Below are 18,747 nucleotides of genomic sequence, written 5' to 3'. Positions count from 1 at the left end.
CTTAATTGTTTACATTTGTAAGAAAACATATGTTACCAAATCAACCAAATTTTAACTTGTTAGTTTTGTATAAACTATTAATTTGTTATTTTTTCATTTTAACAAACAAAAACTAAAAAAACAACTAACGAAAAGTTAAAATCATTAAAACAATCAATAAGAATAAAAGACGCAACCTAATGAAATAATTAAAAAAACACTTCGATAAAAAAACTTGTAAGATTTAATAATTTCCTGTTCACTTGAAAAACAAAACAATTAATTGTTTAATTATTTGTCGTAAATTAAAAATATTTCAGTGTTTAAACGAAAGTTTTTTTTTTTTAACTTTCTCTTACTTTAAAATCAGACAGAACACTTATAACTATGCTTTTGTCAAGAGAACAAATATTTACATATTTTGTGTTAATTTATTTTAATGTATTAAATAATAGTATAAAAAATAGTGAGTTATAAAATTTTGAATTTTGATAAACAACGACTTTAACAAATAACATTCGGTTTTACAAAAGGAGTATAAAACTAATTCAAAATAAATTTATTTCTGCTAATAAACATTTACAAAAAATTTAAAGTTCAAGCTACTTTAAAAACAAAGAGTAAAAAGAAGAAAATTAAATTTTAATAAGTTACAACGTCAACCTCTATTAATATTTAATATAAACAAATTTTCAACACATTTATGACAGCTACATAACAGATTGATTTTATTTTTTTACTGTTATCATGAAAACATGATTTTTTTTATAAAAATTAAATTAATTTTGATAATTTAGTCTTATTTTTTATTTTTTTATACTTGTTAATATTTATATATAAAACATATTCATCAGACTAAAGTATAAATTTTTAACTTATCATGCAGTAGAGTTAAGTATTTAATTTTTGAAATTGCAACTAAAGATATGAATTTAGATATAAATACTAATAAACAAATAATGTTTGTAAATAATACATTATTATTAACTTACATGCTTTTATAGTTATAGTAGGATCTAAAAAAAAGCATAGACACTTATACATAAAAACAAAACTAACTCTATTTAAAATTTACAAATGAACTAATAAATGTAGAGATAAATTAAATTATCATTGTAGCTTCACTTTTTTAAATTTAGCTTTACTAATTAAAAAAATAAGTAGACTTAATATGTCTCTTAGAAAATTATCAATCTGCTTCAATCAAGGTATTTTGATTTATAATGATGGTAATAAATAACAAAAACATTTAAATATTAATAAAACCAAACCCACTACCAGAACAAGTAATTGTTTATACACACATGAAAATATTTAAAGTATTTTTGAGTGAAAAGCTATTATTATTATTACAACGCGCTACTTGTGAAAGAATGTATAACTTTATTGAGAAACACTTAAAAAAAAAACAAAATAATAAAATAGTTTTTTTGCACATATTTTGAAGGGCTTATGTTTTGATTTTATAAAAAATAATTTCATTTAAAAAACTTCTTTAAAAAATTGCGTTGAAAATTACTTTTTAAATTTTAAAACACTTTATTTAAGATTAAATATATTAAAATATAAATAGTTTTTTACTGTTGATTTCTGTTTTCAAGTATTTTTTGTAAGTCATATGACCTAATTACTAAATTGTTTATTTCAATTTTTACACTATGATGTATTTATAACATTTAAAAGAACTTTAATTTGTTTGTTCAATATCTTTTAGAAATATTAATCTAAATATTTTATTTTAATAAAATTAATTAATTCTTTTCACATTAAATAATACTTAAGTCTAATATTTACACAAACTTTAAGCTGTTGACATGCCAATCTTTTAAAGGTTATTTATTTTTATATTTTCACATAAAACATTTCACAGCCTGAATATTTTAATTTCTATCAAGAACCCAGACATCAACAAAAACTTAAATTAATTTTGATTTATTTTTTATTTGAGTTAATTGAATTCTTTTAATTTGGCAATACTTTAGATATACACTGAAAAATCTGAACAGCTTAAAAGTTAGTGCTATTTAAACAACTATTTTCTGTTTTATAGTTTTGAACTTTGTATTAATAAGGTTATCTGTAAACTTAAAAAAAAACAATTTTTGCAAGAACTTATACTTTTGAAGTCAAAATTTTTTCAAAACTTTTTTTTAATATGTAATATTAGTGTAATGTTTTAGTAATCAGTACTGAGTTTTATGTAATTGAAAAGTTTTAAATAAATATTTACATTTAGTGTTGTTTACAATTTGTACGTTAAACCGGTCTTATATGTAGCCAAAAACAAACAAATTTTAAACAAAATAAAAACTTTTTTGAAAAACCAACCCTTATTTATGTATGATCATACAAGCTAAATGATATTTTTTAAAACAATACTATTCCTTTAAGTTTGTTTTTAATTATTAAAAAACTTTATGCCATGATGTTTTCTTTGTTAGTGTTTGTAAGCAAAAAATACAAAAAAAAAAGTCAAGTTTAAAATAAAATAAGGATTTTTTGTTCAAAACAAACTCTATTTATATTATTTTTACTGGCTTTTTCTATTTCAAAATAACTTTATGTCCTAAGGTTTTTATTGTTAGTGCTTAAATTTTATAGAAAAAAGAACAATTTTTTTATTCTTAATTATGTTTTTTTGTATATATGTACCATAAAAATACTTATTATGATAATACACAACACATACATTTACTTTTTTTTTTAAAGTTTTTATTACAAGTTATTTTTAAGTTCTAAAAATAGCTTGTATGTAATAAGTTTTTTATCTTTAGTGTTAAAAAAACAACTAAACAAATATAAGTTTGTTTTAATACAATAAAGATTTCATACAAAAAATATACATATATTTATTCTTTGTGTGAAAATTATAAAAACATAAATATTATTTGTTTTTTTTTTCTAATAAAAATATTGTTGGTTCTTTTTTTTTAGTTTTCGAAATGAAACAAAAACTAAAAATAATCGATTTACTCTTTTAAACATTGAATAAAAAATAACTTATTTATTAATAACCTATGTCCTAAACTTTTATTTATGGTTAAAAATTCAAGTTAGTTTTTATAATACAGAGTTATACTTACACTAATATCAGTTATAAACTAAAATATTTAAAGCTTAGTTTTAAATATTAAACGTCAACATTAATAGTATTACTTAAACTTTTGATATATAATGATATATTTAAGTAATATTTTAGAAATTTACCTAGAACAATAACTTCAGTCAGAACTCAACTTAACATTTTGTTAACAACAAATCTAATTGAGTACAAACTATATAATTATTTTAAAGTCTTATGGGAACAATTACATTCTTCCTCAATGAAAAAATATTATAAAAACACCTGAAAAACTTAAAATTTATGTTTAACTTAAAATTTAGCTAATTGACATCCCAGAAGGTTTAATTTGGATTTCGGTTTAAGTCTGGCTAACTTTATAATTGTTAAAAATTAAACAACTAAAAATAATACAAAATTTGTTTTAAATTTTATTTAACTGTACAGAATCATAAAAATCTTATATTGAAAAAGATGTTTAAACAACCTTCAAATAACGTATTTTGTGAAAAAAGTTAAGTAAATAAATACCTTTTATCAAACAACTTTGACTTTTATCGTTTGGTTTTAATGTAACTAAAGTTTATTTACAGATAAAATATAACATAAAACAGAATTATATAATGTTTATAAATTATATAAATAAATTTTGTGAAAAAAGTTTATATAATGTTCAAGTTTCAAGATTTAACAAATTACATCATAAAACTAAGTATACATTCTAAGCTTTAAAACTCACTTTGTAACTAATTAAACATTACAAAAGTCAAACTAATTTTAACAAGTCGTTTTTAACTTTTCTAACTTCTATTTTGATAATAAGTTAAGTTATATAATGAAAACTTAATTTTAACTATGAAAGAAAACAAGTTTATTAATATTTTCCTTAAGTATTGAAATTAACAAGATATTAACTTCATAAACAGTTACTTAAAAGCAACTTATTTTACAAAAACAGACAATATTTTTTAATATCTTGTTAAATAATTTACAATGTTATTTAAATTTTTAAATGCGCAAAAAGCAGGGGTTTAAATGGGTACAATTCAGGAACTGTCGTTCAATATATAGTAGATCAACATAGTACAATTAAGGGCATAGGAGGGTCTACCTTCTACCATATTTTTGACAAGTTGAAAATTCAATCTTCAACTTTTATTGTACTCCAAAGTGTAAAAAAGTAAAATTTGTATGTGTTAAATAATTAGTTTTTGTGTTAATTTATGAACTTTAAAATATGTTTTTCTGATTTGAACTAATATGAATATTTTGTGTCCTTCAGTTAAGTGGCCAAGGATCTGCATAGGACAATAAACTTGCAACAATAAAATAAGAGCCAATGTTAAATTTAATAAAAAAGCTTTCACCCCCTATGCCATCAAGCTAGTTTCAACTAGAGCAATTTAATTTTAGAAAACCTTTCACATTGGATAACATTAAATTAATTTTCACCTATAAAAATCTATCTGTATTATATTTCATACTGCTTAGTATAACATGTAAGCTGATGGTACAATAGATTAAACATAATTCCTATAATCATCAGTGAATATTAATGTACTTAGCCAATATCTTTATGAATTGGTTTTATATATTTTATAATACTACACTATAATTTATAATTGAAGTTAAGCTATTTACAAAAAGAGTACAGACATAACTTAGTTAAACATAGTAAGTTTTCTATTGTTCATCATCATTATTATACATTAGCAAATTTGAGCTTGTTTTAATTATCCTTATAAATATTTAACCTGTATATTACAGGGTTGCGACTCGTTTTTCAAATATTTTTCTAGGTTTTTAAAAGTACACATTGTTGGGTAAATTTTTAGTTTAAAGTGAAGTTTAAGGTAAGAATCTGTGTTAAATAGTATAATAACATTGAAAAGATACTGTAAAGCTACTTTAAATATGTTTTTTGATAAAATAAAAATTTTGATGATTTCAAATTTTTTTTATTTATATGATAGATTTTTTGAGTCAAATTGAAATTTGAACATGTGAAAATAATTAAAATTCCAGGTTTTTTTAGTGATTTTTGTTCAAAACTCCAGGTTTTTCCAAGTTTTTTTTGCCTAAATTGTCAAACTCTAGGTTTTCCAGGTAAAGTGGCAACTCTGATATTAGCAAATATAAGCTGGTTTTAATTAATCAATAAATATTAACAATCTCTAACCTGTTTATTAGCAAATATGAGTTTGTAATTTATTAAATAATAATAATTTCTAACCTGTTTATTAGCAAATAAGAGTAGGTAAATATTTAATAAATATAAATAATTTCTAACCAGAGTATTAGCAAAAATGAGCATGTAAATATCTAATAAATAGTAATAACCTTTAACTTGTTTTTTAGCAAATTTGAGTATGTAATTAATTGTTAAATATTAATAATTTATAACCTGTTTATTATCAAATTTGAGTATGTAACTAATTAGTAAAAAATAATTAATTTAATTTGTTTATAGGCAAATATGAGTATGTAGTTATTTAATTATATCCAACCTGTTTATTAGCAAATATGAGTATGTAGTTATTTAATTATATCCAACCTGTTTATAAGCAAATATGAGTATGTAGTTATTTAATTATATCAACCTGTTTATTAGCGAATATGAGTATGTAGTTATTTAATTATATCAACCTGTTTATTAGCGAATATGAGTATCACTGCATCCTTCATCTCACGGTCATTAGCGATTTTGTGGAGTTCAGTTTTAGCTTCTTCAATACGATCTTGGTCGGCACAATCTACTACGAAAATAAGTCCTGTGAAAATAGTTCATTATTATATATATGCACAATCTACTACGAAGATAAGTCCTGTGTAAATAGTTCATTATTATATATATGCACAATCTACTACGAAGATAAGTCCTGTGAAAATAGTTCATTATTATATATATGCATAACAATCTACTACGAAGATAAGTCCTGTGAAAATAGTTCATTATTATATATATGCACGATCTACTACGAAGATAAGTCCTGTGAAATTAGTTCATTATTATATATATGCACAATCTACTACGAAGATAAGTCCTGTGAAAATAGTTCATTATTATATATATGCACAATCTACTACGAAGATAAGTCCTGTGAAAATAGTTCATTATTATATATATGCACAATCTACTACGAAGATAAGTCCTGTGAAAATAGTTTATTATTATATATATGCACAATCTACCACGAAGATAAGTCCTGTGAAAATAGTTCATTATTATATATATGCACAATCTACTACGAAGATAAGTCCTGTGAAAATAGTTCATTATTATATATATGCACAATCTACTACGAAGATAAGTCCTGTGTAAATAGTTCATTATTATATATATGCACAATCTACCACGAAGATAAGTCCTGTGAAAATAGTTCATTATTATATATATGCACAATCTACTACGAAGATAAGTCCTGTGAAAATAGTTCATTATTATATATATGCACAATCTACTACGAAGATAAGTCCTGTGTAAATAGTTCATTATTATATATATGCACAATCTACTACGAAGATAAGTCCTGTGTAAATAGTTCATTATTACATGGTTGCCACTGATCAAGCTGAGAAAAATTTCCTGACTTTTCCTGACTTTTTACCAAAATTTTCCTGACTTTTCTAAATCAAACTCTTAAATTAAACTTATTCTATAATACATAATCTAACACTTGAAACTATATAAAGCTTTCAATCTAATTTTTATACAGGTTAAAAACAACAGTTTTTGATGAATTCTATAATCAAACTTCCAGTACATCACTTAAACCATCTGTGTACGATTGATGTTTGTTATAAACAGCTCTATAAGCAAAATACTTGTATTATTACCTTATAAACTTAGCTTGTCTGAAAATAGGCACAATTTTTTAGCATTCCTAGCATAAATATATCTAGATAAACAAACAACATATAAGGAACTTCTTCAATTAAAACCTTCAACTAATAAGGAACTTTCACAACTAAAATCTTGAAACAATAATAAATTTTTACAGTTGAAACCTTAAAACAATAAAGAACTTAATCAAATAAAGTTTTTTTAAATGTATGTACTAAAATTTGTTTTTTCCGTTTTTTATTAGCACTTCAACCTCTTCATCTAATGAAGATATGGTTTCCTTCAACTAACCTACATTCCGCTTCATTTTCTTGGCAGTTAAAATCATTTGCCTCATTTTATTTAAATCGCTCTCATCTGCTGCCCCTACACTTGTTAAAGAGAATCTTTTCTATAAATCAAACTGCAATTTTTGGGCTTCATTTCTTTTCTTTTAGCACTCATTTATTTTTACTTTCATTAAAATAAAATTTAGTTTAAAATATTTAACAAATAAATCTACTCTTATTTACTTTAAAAACTTAAGTTACTCTACAAAAATACAAATAGACTTAATCTTGCCATTTACCTCTCTTATAATTTATTTTATAAATTTAAACAACTTTGAAAAAGTTATAAAGAGGTAAAGTATACACATGAACATGTTACATAAAATACTAAACTAACTGCTTAGTTATAAAGAAGTCAACTATTTACTTGAACAAAAAACAGTTTAATTCTAAAATTATGCTAGATAAATTGTTTGCATATATTACAGTTTCACTATGGAAGTGTCCTTGCTACAGATCATCAGTACTAAAAAGCTTACAAAATCTGCTTGTTAAGTAGGGTACTTGTTCAATATGTTAATAGAAAATTTTTGCAGTTTTGTAAAGGATATTTTACTAATTTATACCAGATGAAGGCATTGGAAATAAAATTAAGTACTTTAGTAAATTTCTAGGAAAATTTTGGAACTTTTTTCTGACTTTAAAGGACTTTTAATAAATTTTTACCATTTGAAGGCTTTGGAAAACAAGAAATTTTGTAAATTTAAAATGACAAAATCTGACTTTTTTTTAATTTTATCAAATTTCCTGACTTTTCCTGACTTTTTTTCAAAACCCCCCAATTTTTCCTGACTTTTCCTGACTTTTGTTATTTTTTTTAATTTTTCCTGACTTTTCCTGATTTCCTGACTTTTCCTGACCGAGTGGCAACCCTGTTATTATATATATGCACAATCTACTACGAAGATAAGTCCTGTGAAAATAGTTCATTATTATATATATGCACAATCTACTACGAAGATAAGTCCTGTGAAAATAGTTTATTATTATATATATGCACAATCTACTACGAAGATAAGACCTGTGAAAATAGTTCATTATTATATATATGCACAATCTACTACGAAGATAAGACCTGTGAAAATAGTTCATTATTATATATATGCACAATCTACTACAAAGATAAGTCCTGTGAAAATAGTTCATTATTATATATATGCACAATCTACTACGAAAATAAGTCCTGTGAAAATAGTTCATTATTATATATATGCACAATCTACTACGAAAATAAGTCCTGTGAAAATACTTCATTATTATATATATGCACAATCTACTACGAAGATAAGTCCTGTGGAAATAGTTTATTATTATATATATGCACAATCTACTACGAAGATAAGTCCTGTGAAAATAGTTTATTATTATACATATGCACAATCTACTACGAAGATAAGTCCTGTGAAAATAGTTCATTATTATATATATGCACAATCTACTACGAAGATAAGTCCTGTGAAAATAGTTCATTATTATATATATGCACAATAAACTACGAAGATAAATCCTGTGAAAATAGTTCATTATTATATATATGCACAATCTACTACGAAGATAAGTCCTGTGAAAATAGTTCATTATTATATATATGCACAATCTACTACGAAAATAAGTCCTGTGAAAATAGTTCATTATTATATATATGCACAATCCACTACGAAGATAAGACCTGTGAAAATAGTTTATTATTATATATATGCACAATCTACTACGAAGATAAGTCCTGTGAAAATAGTTTATTATTATATATATGCACAATCTACTACGAAGATAAATCCTGTGAAAATAGTTCATTATTATATATATGCACAATCAACTACGAAGATAAGACCTGTGAAAATAGTTTATTATTATATATATGCACAATCTACTACGAAGATAAGTCCTGTGAAAATAGTTCATTATTATATATATGCACAATCTACTACGAAGATAAGTCCTGTGAAAATAGTTTATTATTATATATATGCACAATCAACTACGAAGATAAGTCCTGTGAAAATAGTTTATTATTATATATATGCACAATCTACTACGAAAATAAGTCCTGTGAAAATAGTTTATTATTATATATATGCACAATCTACCACGAAGATAAGTCCTGTGAAATTAAGTATAGTTAATTACTCAATAATTGTACAACTGTTAAATGAAACACTAAACCTAAAACTAAAAAAGATAAAAACTAAAAACTTACAACCACAGTGCTAAATAATAAATAATAATCTAAAACATCTACCTCAGTTTAGATCTGAAGCGATAATAATTGATTTGTATATAAAAGCAATTATAAATAGTAGCAACTTCCTCATGAAAATAATTGAATTTTACAAACTAAAAACAAATATAAACCTTTCACAGTGGGAAGCTACGAATATAAACCTACACAAGGAAAAATCTGTTTTATGAAACATATAATGTAATTAGGCACGAAATTAAAATTTATGATAAATAATTATACTATAAACTATAACTATATATAATATATAACAATAAAAAAAAGCTGTGTTTTAGTTTTGATAGATTTTTTTTTTACTTGAAGAAACCCTTAAAAGATAAACAGAGGTGTAAACATTGTTAGAAAGCAATCTAACGAGCCAAGTTTACAATTAAAAAGTGAAAAAAGTAGAAACAAAAACTTTTTAGAAAAAGCGCAACATTTACGGAGTCAAAAGTTTACAAGTCTGAAATTTTTGAAGCCAACAATTAATGAAGAAGTTGTGTGAAAACTTATCAAAAAAATTTAATTAAATTTCATAGCCATGTTTAAAAAGTTGTCAAACGGCTTGAGATAGAAAAATTTATCATTCTAACAAAAAATGACATGGTGGACAACTACTAAAACTAATAAACTTTTGTTTGATTTAATAAAAAAATCATAATTGTTTCATAACTTTTTTTCAAAATTTACAAAAAAAACCAATGATAAATCGAAAAAGAATTATTTCATCGCTTTAAATGTATTTAGTGAATTTCATACGAAAATATCAAAGGGTTTTTTCATTGATAAACTTTCTCTATAATGAAGAGAATTTCACGGTTAATTATATGGTTGTCTTATAACAATATTTTTAAATTTATAAAACAATAATAAAATTTAAATGTACTTTCAAGTAAACGTTTGATTTTTATTTAGTATATTTTTAAACAATATTATATAATATAATTATAAGATTAATGTTTTTTAAGAAACCATTGGATATTTAATTTAAATTCTCAATTAAAACTACCATGTACTAAAACAACTATAATGTGGAAATTAGTATTGCAATATAATATGACAATAGTTATAAGTAATTTTTAATTTTTTAATCATTTCTTCAAATAATATTTATGTAAAAAAAATGTATGGTTAAATGAGTATTTATTTAAACATGTATGTAAATTTTTTAGTTAGAAATAATAAATACGTTTTAAATTAAAAAATTAACTGAAATAAAAAATAGTTAGACAATTTTAACAGTATTTTTTCTAAGTCAACTTTTCAACTTAATACTGTTTAAAAAAATATATATCAAACTACATAGTTGTATTTTATTGCTAAATATGGTGAATTTCAAATACTTATATTGTTAAAAAATATTTATTACATACATGAGTTTAATATTTTATTGTATATTAATTCAGTTTTGAACCATAAAAAAGTAATCGTTATTAGTATATGTATATCACATTATAATTTATATATAATAGAGTAAAAATTTAATAGCCATACATACATATATACTTTAATGCTTGTTAAATGAATAATTCTTTGTATATTTAACCATAAATTCAAAAATAAATTGAATTTACCTATTTGATAACACCATCAATTTTAAATAATTTGAAAAGTACACAATAGATAATTTTATAAAAAATATATTTCATTTATTTTACACGATGCCGCGTGAAACTTAAACATAATATTTTTTAAAAACAATATTCATTTTTTCTTAATTATTAAAACAAAATCTTGAGTTATAAGTCGGAGAAAATTACACATTGCATAAAAAGTTTTTGAAATTAAATTAAATATAGCAATATGATAATAACCATCGCATGTAGTTTAATACATGGAACTTTATTGAATAATTTCGAGATAGAACTTTGATAAACCAATTATGAAACTGTTCTAAAACCATAATTACTTTGATAACTTATAAAATATGTATGTGGTTTTAGAATATCTTATCTAAGTCAAAACAACTTACAACTTAACATATTAGTGTTTTATTGAAGTTTAAGTTAAAATATAGTTTTGAAAATATACAACTTAATACTAATAACAGTAACAAAAATAAATTAGTTTAATGAACAAAAAACATATATCTTTTTATTTACTATCTAACAGATAAAAGAATAAATAAATCATAATTTAGAAATCATTACATAAGCCAATATATTTTAAGCTAGTCTTTGATTATTTAATGCCAAGTATTTCAAAACTATGTTGAACTTTAGTTAAGCAATAAGATAATATAACTTCCACATTTCTTGCAAAAAATTCCATAAACTTTTCTTGAGCATAGTTTAATTTATTGCTTAAATTTTCATTTATTAATTATTCATAAATGGCACTTCGTCAAATTAAATAGTTAAGAAACATATAATAAAAGTTACAAGAAGCCATACTAGTTTTGTAGTTTAAATTAACATTATATATGGCTTATCAAAAATGGTTTGAAAACTTTTCTAATCTTAAGGGATATAAAGCAATAATTTTGGGTATGTTTTGAATACTTTTATATAATGAAAAATTAATTACAACCAAATTAGGTAGATTTTGTAGTGTTTCTACAATCTAACAAATGAAAACTGTATATAGTTGCAGCAAAAACACATTACTAAACTATTATATCTGAAAACCTTTTATAACTAAACATTTTTTAATATAGATTAGTTACTTTATATTAGCAAATATTATTATAATTTTTATAAAAGCTCCATATATTTAAGTTCAAATTATAAACAAGTACAAATATGTTTCGTATAGTGTATTTGTATACAATACATTTATATTTGTTTGTATATTTGAAACAAAAGTAAGAGTAAGTGTGAGAAAATACTTGTGAAGTACGTAATAAACATTGTGAGATAATAAAACAATAAAACGTCATTCATGAATGATGTATATACAAGTTCATTTAAGTATTTACATTCAAGTATTATTAAAAAAAAATTTACTTAGAAGCTAGGATTTTGTTTATTCACAATTTTTCAATATAAAAATATATACAAATTTTAATTTAAAAAAATCCTTTCACTAACAAAATTTCATGTACTCAAATATGAATCTATAAATTTAGTTTGTGAACTGATGACTACAACTTTCTGAATAACAAATACAGTTTGATGACTTTTTATAAAAATTATTGTTTATGCTACATATTTGGTCTTTTTACACTTTGCACCTTGGGTACAAAAACAACAGATACATTGTAACATACAAAACAGGAGTTTACAACATTTCAACAATTTATACACCATAACCTTTGTAGCTACATATAAATTGTAAATAATACAATGTATATGCTATACAAACTTTGTTAAGTTAGTTTAATAAAAAAATTACAGCAGACATTAGTTTTTACATACAAACAATGTATTTAAAGACATTGATTTATTTTTTTAAATATACATATTAGAAATCTTCAGAACATGCCACAGAGTGTTTACAACTTACAATAAAGTATGTAAAAGAGTACAATACAAAATTTTAGACATTAAAAAAGCATACACTCAACATAAAGTACAGTAATATATACAAAATATATACAGATTAAACTTTGTAACACTTATTTTGAAAATTCTGCAGACTTTCTGGCGTGTAAATTTGATAAAATAATTTCATGCAGTCTTTGGTATTTCAATGCAGACACGTATAGTTTAATTTAAAAATACAATTTGGTAATATACCATAAAACGTTTTGGAATTTATCTATGAATTTTGTGGGAAGCATTGATTAATTTCAAACTAACAATTTGAGATAAAATAAACAAGTTGGACTAGTTAATAATAATAAATCAAGTATGACAATCAATTTAACTCAAGTTATTTTCTTTCTGTTAAAAATTTATGAAGTTTGTGTTAAATAAAAATAACAATTCATTTTATACTGTACTGCACATGTTGAAAAAAGTAATTTTTTGCTATAAATGCAATTACATAAAACTTTTTATACATAACTTTAAATTAAGTTATCTATTACCTCAAATTCTTTTAATTGAGATAACCCGAATACAGAGTTTAGTTTTGTGTATGTTTCAGAACTGAAACAATTAATAAAATTCTAAAAATTTTGTATTTACAAATATATATATATTTATATATTTAACGTATTTAAATACAAAACTTCTTAAAACAGATTAAGTGATGAATAACAAAAAATTAACTTTTTTTGACCCTACCGACTTACTTAATGCCAAAATAAGATAATATTATATTTTTTTATCAAGTTTCAGTATGAATTTATTTATAAGGTCATAACTGGATTTAAGCATAAAACTAATATTCTAACTTAAGTAAGTGATGTAATACAAAATTTAACTTTACATGACCTTCTGGACTTAGTTAATGTCAAACTTAAATAATATTTACATTCTTAAATCATACTTCAGTATGAATTTATTTTTGAGGTCATAATTGAAGTGAACATTAAACTTTATGTAAAATATTAAATTTGTTTGAACATTTAATAAAATTTAAAAATTAAAAAGATATTTTATAGCTTATATGGACTTTTTTATCGGTTAATAAAAAACTACAATCTAACTTTGTTATACTGACACATACTTACATTTTTGAAACATTTTAATAAAAAAAATGTTTTCATTAAAGATTATGAAATTTTATTGTAAAAACTAGTTACTTAAGTAAATCAGTGTGTTTAGTGCAAAGTAAATGGATTTACACAAACTACCATGTGATTATGAGGTTTATTTTACAATGTTTTCGATTAAAACTATATGCAAATAAAACCAATGATTTACAATTTGCAATTTTTAAAACTAACTTAGTGATCAACACCAATACTGTTTAAAAATTCATTTGCAAACTTTAATTTTAAGCTTATAAAGTTATTGATGGCTTTAACAGGCTACTTAATGTAAGTGTTTAACTATAAAAAGATTATTTTATCTAAAATTGTAACCACTTCTAAATATTCTAAATATTAAAATCAATATCGTTTAAAAAATACTGTTATTAAAAAATTGAAATAAAATATCTTAAAGATTTCAAATCAAACATTCCTAAAATATAATCTACTTTTCTGATATATATATTTTTTACAAGATTTTAGTTACATACAAAATATCTAATCATTTTTGAATATTTTAGAACAAAAACATTGTTAACAGCTATCATTCCAATTAACATATAATTCAAAATAAAACTTTATTTGTTTTTGCAAAAAAAAACCTAATTTGAGTTCGTTTACAGGTTACACAGTTTATAACTACTTTTTTTTAACTAGTTTTTATTCCAAAAAAAATTTCAACTGTTTCCTTTAAAAAATAATCGATTTTATTTTTTTTTTACAAAACAAAAACTAATTTGAGTTCGTTTACAGGTTATAAAGTACATAACTATTTTTTTAACTAGTTTTTATGCCAAAAAAATTTCAATTGTTTTCTTTAAAAAATAACTTTAAACTTTTGTTTTAAAATTATTATGCAATTACAAGCCTGCCAAAGATTCTATTTTTATAAACAACTTTAACTTTGTTCTTATTCGATTACTTTTTAGAAAAAAATACATCTGTATTTGTTTTAATTAATTTTCTTTAGTTTAAAACAAATTACATTTACACATTGATTCAAAATAAATTCTTAAACATAACTTAATAAATTACAATATCTAAACCATATTTATTGTGGAGGGAATATAAAATACGTTTGAAACCAGCTAAATTGCTTTAAAATATAAAACAAAATAACGGTTATAAATTTATTTGCCACAACTAAACTTTTTTTTTGACACAAGGAAAACAACTTAAAAACACTTAAAACTTTAAGTACTTAATTGAAAATTGATCCAAAATCCTTTTTTCTCGGCTAAAACTTGTATTGTCAAATTATACGAAACTACTTCATTTGTATAAAACTTTTAGAAGTAAAATTTTAAAGACTTTATAGTAACTTATAACTTAGCTGAACTTTCAAACTAATGAACTATTAAAAATTGCTCATACATTGATTTTGCTAAATTATCATAACATCTTGCAAAACTTAAAGCGACCACTTAGAAAATAGTTGTGAAATAAAATAGCTTGTGTTGTAAAACCTTATGTAATAATTTATGATAATTTTTAAACCTAACTTTTCCAAATACTTCATTACAACTATCTTTAGATAATATTTACATATGGTTAAAAACAAGAAAACTAAACTTAAATCCTAGCAAATGTAAAATTCTAACCATTAACAAAAAAGAATCTTCTCCAACTGACCTCTTAATCAATAACATCAAGTTACCAGAAATTAAAGTTTTTAAAGATTTAGGAATTTATATTTCCAAAGATTTGAAATGGAATGAACATATCAACTATTTATATAAGATTGCAAAAACTACATGTTATCAAATATTGAAAAGTTTTAAAACTAATTCTGCTTCAATTCTGACAAAACTATTTAAAACATACGTTCGCCCTAAACTTGAGTTTAGTACCCAAATTTGGTCACCCCATTTAAAAAAGGATATTAACAAAATTGAATCTGTGCAAAGGAGTTTTACCCGTCATATTTGTAATCGTTGCAACATATCTTACACGTCATATAATGATAGAATGGTTAAATTTGGATTGAAATCACTGGAATATAGAAGATGGGAATTTGATTTATTAATGCTTTACAAAATTATCAATGGCAAATATAAAAGTTTTTTTGACCAGTTTTTTAATTTTTCCCAAAATAAATATCAACTAAGAGGAAATAATTTGAAAATAAAATGTAAACATGATTTTCAAAACAGTCAGTGGCAAGGCGCATTTTTTCACAGAGCAAAAGCTATGTGGAACAGACTACCTCAGGATATAGTATCTTGTGAGAGGGTAGAACAATTTCGTTTAAAGCTAAAAAGATTTGACTTAAATACGATAAATACCAGTAAAATTAACTAATTTTCCACTGTAACAAAAGGAAAAATATTCGTTTCCCTACGCCTCCCCCCTACAAACTATTAGTTTACTTATATACTTTGTAGTTATGAATATTGTTTTATAAGCCATGATTTTAGACAAACTTCTTTACTGTGTGTACTAAGTAATATATAAATTTGAATTTTTTGAACTGAATTTTCAATTTAGTTCATTTGTTTATCATATTGTGTTTAACTTTGTGTTTCCATTTAAATTATGTTTGTATATATATATATATGTATAATTTTTCTTAAAGTTTTGAATATAAGTTTGTTTTCTTTTTCTCTTTTTGTGTGTCCTGTTTAAGTGGCTCAGGTTTTGATGCCTGAGTCCAACATTGCACAATAAACAATATAATAACTAATAACTAACTATTATCAAATAAAATATTTCTTAACTTTGATAAAATATAAATTTAAAATATTTGTTTTATTAGTTTTACATTTAGGAATAAAATAAAATAAATAGCCTGAACTGTTTTTCAAATTAATATATTGCTAATAATGCAGTAGATTAATAAACTAAAGTTGTTAAAGATTAAACAATAATACTAAATGCAGTTGTGTTGGAAATTATAAACAAAAAATTAAACGATCAAATAAACCTTAAGTTTAAAGTGGCATCATAACAAATAGCAATTTTTTATTGGTTACGTTGAAACAGTTACTATACAGCAATTAAAACTTTTAGTACTTTTATAACACGTTTGTAGGTGGCAGAATGTATTTATATTTAAATACTAATTTAAGATGTATTACTCTTTTACATTGAATCCGACTTGATTAAAACAAAATTTGCTGATGACTTTATGGCTACAGATATAGTTTCATCAAAATATATTTTAAACTTTATGAGTTAATTTCAAGTCTTTATTACAGTTGTTCAAATAAAACTAGTTTATATAAAACATAATTTAAAGTTATTTTATGTAGTTCAAAATGATACAAAGATAAATTAATTAACATTTTTAAAAATACTATTTTATAAAATGTTTATACTTATAAACTTTATAAACAATCGTAAACTTACAAAACACGTTGTTAAACTTATTGAATTGCTTAATAAGCACAAACAATAAAAAAAAAATCAGTAGCAAAACTGGTGTTTATACTTGATAAAATTTTTACTCACAAAATTTAAAAATTTCAAAAACTATCACAATTGTATTTTGTCACTGAATATCTGATTTCATGACAACTGAACGTAGAGTTATCATATTTGCACATGTTTTTTGAATTCAAATTATCAATAACTTGTTATAAACTGTTATTTTCGTGTATATACAGTTTCAAACTATGTGTTATTTTCAAACCTTCATATAGGATAAATTACAGACTTAAGTTCTTTAGTTTTAGACACTTTTAAATTGTACAAACTAGATGTGACTCTCGTTATTTATCAAAGTACAATAAAAATTAAAATCTACAAAACTAAGGCAGTGCTTACCAATGTTTGCACAAAAGATAGTGTGCACAAAAGGTGGTGTGCACAAAAGATGGTGTGCACAAAAGATGGTGTGCACAGAAGATGTGTGCACACAACTTTCAAGTAGTGCAAGAAATCTGTTTTAGCTGAAAATTATTCTGAAACTTACACTAGATATTCTGGAGTTCTTGATGAAGAACAAAAAATCTTATGTTTTTAAGGCTAATTTTAAAAGTAACACTACAAATTTTTGATGAAGAGCACATTGGGGTGCACCGATTTTGATTAGCTTGGTAACCACTGAACTAGTGTACCAATAGTACCTTGGTGTTTATTCAATATAGTTTGTAACTAAAAAACCTTTTTGATTTGTTTTCTCAATCATCAACTTTATTTATAATTAGTACAGAAAAATTACATGTTCCTAAAAAGTATTTAATAAACAAATCTTAAATATAGGGTTACCAATAGTTTGAGGGAAATTTTTTCTATATTTTCAAAATTTCTTCCAGGTTTTAAAAAGTATTTGTTTTTAGGTCTATTTTTAGTTTATATTTAAGTTAAAGGTATAAATCTGTTTTAAATAGTGTAACAACATTGAAAATATACTGCAAAGCTACTTTAAATCTGTTTTTTAAGCAAAATAATTGATGACAACAAAATATTTTTAACTATATGATAGACTTTTTGTGTTGTATTGGAATTTTCTACTTAACACAAAAAATTGTTTAAAATTCCAGGCTAATTTTTTAAATTTATTAAATTCCAGGTTTTTCCAGTTTTTGTGCCAACCCTGTAAATAAAAAACTTGCCAAATATTTAACCATGCATTATATTAAATACATTAAAAGCATGTTTTTACATACAAAAAACAATTTATTATTCATAACAACTAAGTCACACATACTTTGTGTTATGGTGTAATAATTTATAAACAAATATTATTATATAAATAATTTATATACACAATTTACCTTGTGTGCAGGTGTA

General features: G+C 22.8%; 1 protein-coding gene across 1 annotated transcript in view; it reads right to left on the bottom strand.

Annotated features, from left to right (window-relative positions):
* The window catches only part of LOC145841195 (ADP-ribosylation factor 6), a 28,430-nt gene that overhangs the window by 4,603 nt on the left and 5,080 nt on the right, over nucleotides 1-18,747 (bottom strand). Inside the window, exon 5 of the mRNA XM_082948598.1 lies at nucleotides 5,687-5,811. Coding sequence (XP_082804724.1) covers nucleotides 5,687-5,811 — 125 coding nt within the window. The remainder of the gene's footprint in view (nucleotides 1-5,686; nucleotides 5,812-18,747) is intronic.

Source organism: Thalia democratica, chromosome 1, assembly GCF_965202585.1.
Source record: "Thalia democratica chromosome 1, ktThaDemo2.hap1.1, whole genome shotgun sequence".
NCBI lineage: Eukaryota > Metazoa > Chordata > Thaliacea > Salpida > Salpidae > Thalia > Thalia democratica.
This window is presented reverse-complemented; position numbering and strand designations above follow the sequence as displayed.